Source organism: Triticum aestivum, chromosome 1A (assembly GCF_018294505.1).
Source record: "Triticum aestivum cultivar Chinese Spring chromosome 1A, IWGSC CS RefSeq v2.1, whole genome shotgun sequence".
In the NCBI taxonomy this organism is placed as follows: domain Eukaryota; kingdom Viridiplantae; phylum Streptophyta; class Magnoliopsida; order Poales; family Poaceae; genus Triticum; species Triticum aestivum.
This window is the reverse complement of record NC_057794.1, coordinates 528,441,695-528,446,304: the sequence shown is the minus strand read 5'-3', so window position 1 is coordinate 528,446,304 and position 4,610 is coordinate 528,441,695. Positions and strand designations below refer to the sequence as shown.

At 52.3% G+C, this 4,610-nt stretch overlaps 1 protein-coding gene across 1 annotated transcript; it reads right to left on the bottom strand.

Moving 5' to 3' along the window:
- Positions 1-2,194: 2,194 nt before the first annotated feature.
- Positions 2,195-3,830, bottom strand: LOC123176386 (anthocyanidin 3-O-glucosyltransferase 2-like). The gene has a single exon (XM_044590631.1). The coding sequence runs from the start codon at positions 3,752-3,754 to the stop codon at positions 2,297-2,299; it is 1,458 nt and encodes a 485-aa protein (XP_044446566.1). The 5' UTR covers positions 3,755-3,830; the 3' UTR covers positions 2,195-2,296.
- Between the last annotated feature and the right edge of the window lie 780 nt (positions 3,831-4,610).

Below are 4,610 nucleotides of genomic sequence, written 5' to 3'. Positions count from 1 at the left end.
TTAGTAGACGATGTTTCCGACGACGTGATCGATGACACCGATGAAGAGATATACTATCTTCAGAAGTGCCAGGCAAGCAAAACCCTCTTGTTCATCCCGATACAATCCCACTCTTTTGCTCCTGCTCTCTTTTACTGCATTAGGACAACAACGTTTCAACTGTTACATGTTGCGGTAGCTGAACCCCTTTCCTCTGCATGACCTGTCATTGCCACAGTAAATAGATGAAACCCACTAGCATGAGTAGGAGTTGTTTGAGCCCTGATGTGCCTACTCATTCATGTTTGTTTGTCATGCCTGCTACTTCTTAGAGTTGAGTCAGGTATGATTCATCGGGGATGAATTGGAATGTGGTGAACATGTCCTACCGTTGAGAGCTAAGTGTGTGAACACAATTTGGTAAAGATAGCGGTGAGAGGCCATGTAGGAGTACATGGTGGGTTGTCTCATTGCAGCCGTTCTTAGGAACTGAGTTCTGTGTTTGTGATCCATGAACAGTTACTACCACACATTGGGTTCCGGTAACTCGACTCCTCTCGACTTATTAATCCACTCGATCTCTGTTCAGGAGTTGCAACTAGTTTCTGGTGTTTGTAGGTAGTGTTAGTAGTCTACCAAGTGGCACCCGGTACAGGTGGGCTTGGGACAGACTAGGCACAGTAGCCCGGTGTACCAAGTGGCACCCGGATGGTGGGCTTGGGAACCCTATACACATCGTTTGGGGTCGTGAGCGACACCCCGGCCGGATCTCCTTGCGGATGGTACCCGAATAGACGATAAACCTGGACGAGAGACTTGTGTAATTAGTCAGGTCGTTGCCGACTCCCTCGCCCGGCTTCCGCTTGAAGATTGCCGAGGTACATGACGTGTACAGGGCGATAAGTGGCGAGAGCATGTGTGAAGAAGTACACCCCTGCAGGGTTATCATTATCTATTCGAATAGCCGGATTCCTCGGATATGGAAACTTGGACCCTTTGCATAGTTCATAAACAAGTGAAAGTGGATACTCTAAAATGAGCAAGATAAGCGTGAGTGCTATGGATGACGTTCTCGTAGGAAGACGGGAGCGGATCCATAGTGGAGTATTGATATGGTGAATATGTGGACTCGTGTGCGCCACCGCAAAAAAGTTACTTGCAGCCGTAGTTCAGGATAGTCATCGAGTCAAAGTTGGCTTGCTGCAGTTAAACCCCACCATCCCTTTTGTTGATAATGATGCATATGTAGTTAGTTCTGATGTAAGTCTTGCTGAGTACATTTGTACTCACGTTTGCTTAATTTATATTTTGCAGAGAGACTTCAGTCTCGCTAGTAGTTTCGTGTGGACTTCGACATTTAGCTTGTTACCTCATCTACGATCTTGTACCCTTGGGAGGGTCTTGTAGATAGTCAGGCTTTTCAGCCTTCTTCATTTGTAGTTGTCTGTACTCAAACAAGTTAAGCTTCCACATGCGCTTTGCTTGTATGCTATGATTATTGGGTCATGAGACCCATGTTTGTAATATTTTGCTCCTCGGAGCCTAATGAATAATACTCCGAGTCGTAGAGTCTTGTTGTGATGCCATGTTGTATTGCACATATTGAGCATATTGTTTGTATGGTTGCAATGCTTGGTATATGTGGGATCCGACAACCTAGTTGTTTATCCTTAATAGTCTCTCTTATGGGGAAATGTTGTCTTGTACTTCCATGAGCCATAGTAGTCCGCTACAGCCCGGTTCACCGGAGTCCTGCTAGCCCAGCACTACTGTTCTGGAACACTTGACTGGCCGGCATGTGATTCACTTCGTTCCTGTGTCTGTCCCTTCGGGGAAATGTCACGCGGTGACATCCGGAGTCCTGCCTAGCCTGCTACAGCCCGGTTCACCGGAGTCCTGTTAGCCCAGTGCTACAGCCCGGATTTGCAGCTGCTGACCGACATGCTCGATGTTGATTCATGTATGCCTGTCCCCGTAAGTTAGTGCCATTTTGGGTTCACGACTAGTCATGTCGGCCCGGGTTCTCTGTCATATGGATGCTAGCGACACTATCATATACGTGAGCCAAAAGGCGCAAACGGTCCCGGGCCATGGTAAGGCAACACCCGTGAAAATACCGTGCGTGGGGCCGCAAAGTGATATGAGGTGTTACCGGCTAGATCGATGTGACTTGGAATCGGGGTCCTGACAAGAAGAAACATCACATGTGCACGTTTCCCTCAAAAAAAGAAAAAGAAAAAGAAACATCACACGTTTCCCTCAAAAAAAAAAAGAAACATCACACGATCCCCTAAAAAAGGAAAAAGAACAAGAAACATCACACGTTGGGCAACACCGCCACTCCTCGGAGGAGATCCTCAGACAACCTCCTCACCGAAGCGCAAGAGGACCCACTATGGTCCACTGCCTTGCGGCAGACCACCATCATTTCCATGGCCTTCTCCTTCGCCCTCCTCCCTTCCTCGCCACCGCCCATCAGGGACCTCACCGCTCGCTCCAGCTCTGCCGCCTCCACGAAGTTGTCCCGTTTCCTGTCCACCGTCAGCGGCACGGCCACGCCCATGTCGCAGACCAACGTGAAGGCGTTGAAATGCTGCTCCGCGCCGAGCGGCCACGGCAGCATCGGCACGCCGAACCAGAGACTCTCCAGGACGGAGTTCCAGCCGCAATGGGTGACGAAGCCCCCCACGGAGGCGTGCGCGAGTATCTCCTTCTGCGGCGCCCTCTTGGGCCACACGAGCCCCCTTTCCTCTGTCTCCCCCAAGAAACCTTCCGGGAGAAGCTCCGCGAGGTCCCCGTCGCTTGGGTGTCGCGCGCCGTGCGAGGTGTCCGCCGGCAGCCCACGGAGCACCCACACGAAGCGGTGGCCGCTGCGCTCCAGGCCCCGCGCTATCTCGTGCGCCTGCGGCTTTGTCAGGAATCCTTTGCTCCCGAAGCAGAGGAACAGCACGGAGGCCGGAGGCTGCGCGTCGAGCCACCGCACGCACTCGTGCGTCTGCTCCTCCTCCTCGGCGTGAGCGGGTGGCGTCAGCGCCAGCACTGGGCCGATCGGGTACACGGCCGGGGCGCGGGCTCCACGTGTGCACCGACCTTCAGCGATGGCTGCGAGGACGCGCGGCTCCAGATCGTCTGCAGTGTTGACGATGATGCCGCTGGCTTCCACGTAGCGCCTGCCGGTGTACACGAACCACTTGTAGGTCGGACTCTTCCGTTCCAGCAAGGTCCCCGGGAGGACGGACGGCGGCACCGGGGGGAGGCCGGGCAAGTCCAGAGCGCCTCCCATCTCCTCGAACTCAACGACCACCTCGTCGTCCAGAGCGGGCGAGCGCAAGAGGAGTGACAGCATCGCGGCGCTGGAGGTAAAGTAGACGTAGGACGGCACGGCGAGCTCGCCGGACACGTCTAGCGCCGGCGTGCAGAATATGTCGACGACGAGCGCGGCCACCGGACAGGTCAAGCCAATTATAGCTGCGCGGAGATGGGGCACGTGGAGCTGCACTGCGCGGGAGATGAACTCCTCGATGCCCGAGTGGTCCGTCGGGAGCTTCACGTCCGGGAGATGGTGGAAGTGGATGTCCACGGCGCCTGCCGCTTCCTCCCGGCGTACGTGCTCGCAGATGTCGGACGCGGCCTGCGCTGTCGGCGCCGGCATTAGGAGCACCGTGAGCGACAGGGGCCGGCTGCTGCTGGCGAGCAGCTGCTTCCCGGCCTGTATCATGGGCATGAAGTGGCCGGCGCCCCAGACCGGCAGTAGCACAATGGTCGGATTCGCCATTGTCGGTCTTCGGCTGGCTAGTGGCTACTAGATCTGTCTCTAGCTAGTGCCTTTCTCTTTTTCTATGGAAAATAGTTGCATGAGTATCCCATGAGTGAGACCCCATGAGTTGGTGTTTCTTATAGCCATTGCAGTTGCAGACAAGGGCAGTATTTGTACGGAACGACGATAACGATGTGAGTCCATGTTGGAAACTTGAATAACCGTGACTTCCTAGAGTTGCACGAGTGTCCCATGCATATATGCTAGCGACAAAAATAGTGTCATACATCATCACTAGCGTTGGTAGGGTTCATATATGTTATATGAACGTCCACGTACGTCCTCTTCTAATTATCATTAGCATTGGTAGGTTTGCCTCTTCATCACCGATTTAATCAGGTCCTCTCATCGGGTCCTTTTCTTCCATGAGTTCCACCATAATGTCTTCATCGGGTCCCTTTCCCCATTAATTCCACCGAAAAAGATGCCACTTTTTACCCTCTCCTTACTTGTAGTCCTCGAGATGGCTTATTGACTTAGCTCATAGAGCGGTTAGGAGGACAATGATATTCCTAACCCATGAGAGTTTAAGTCTTAAACTTGATCTTGATGCTTGCATTTTTCTAGAGTACATGTTGAAAACTTGGAATAATGGTGAACGAACTCGTTGCCATCACCAAAGCCACGTAACTCCTTGTATTTGTGGGGAACAAAAGAACTGTCTAAGTGCTAATCATCATCATCATCATCAGTGGCGGAGCCAGAAAAATAGGATGAGGAGGGCCGAGTATTGTTAAACCTTGTTGGGGTGAGCCAATCCATCAAAAACACCCATTTTTAACAAAACAATCACTACTATTGTTTATATATTAGG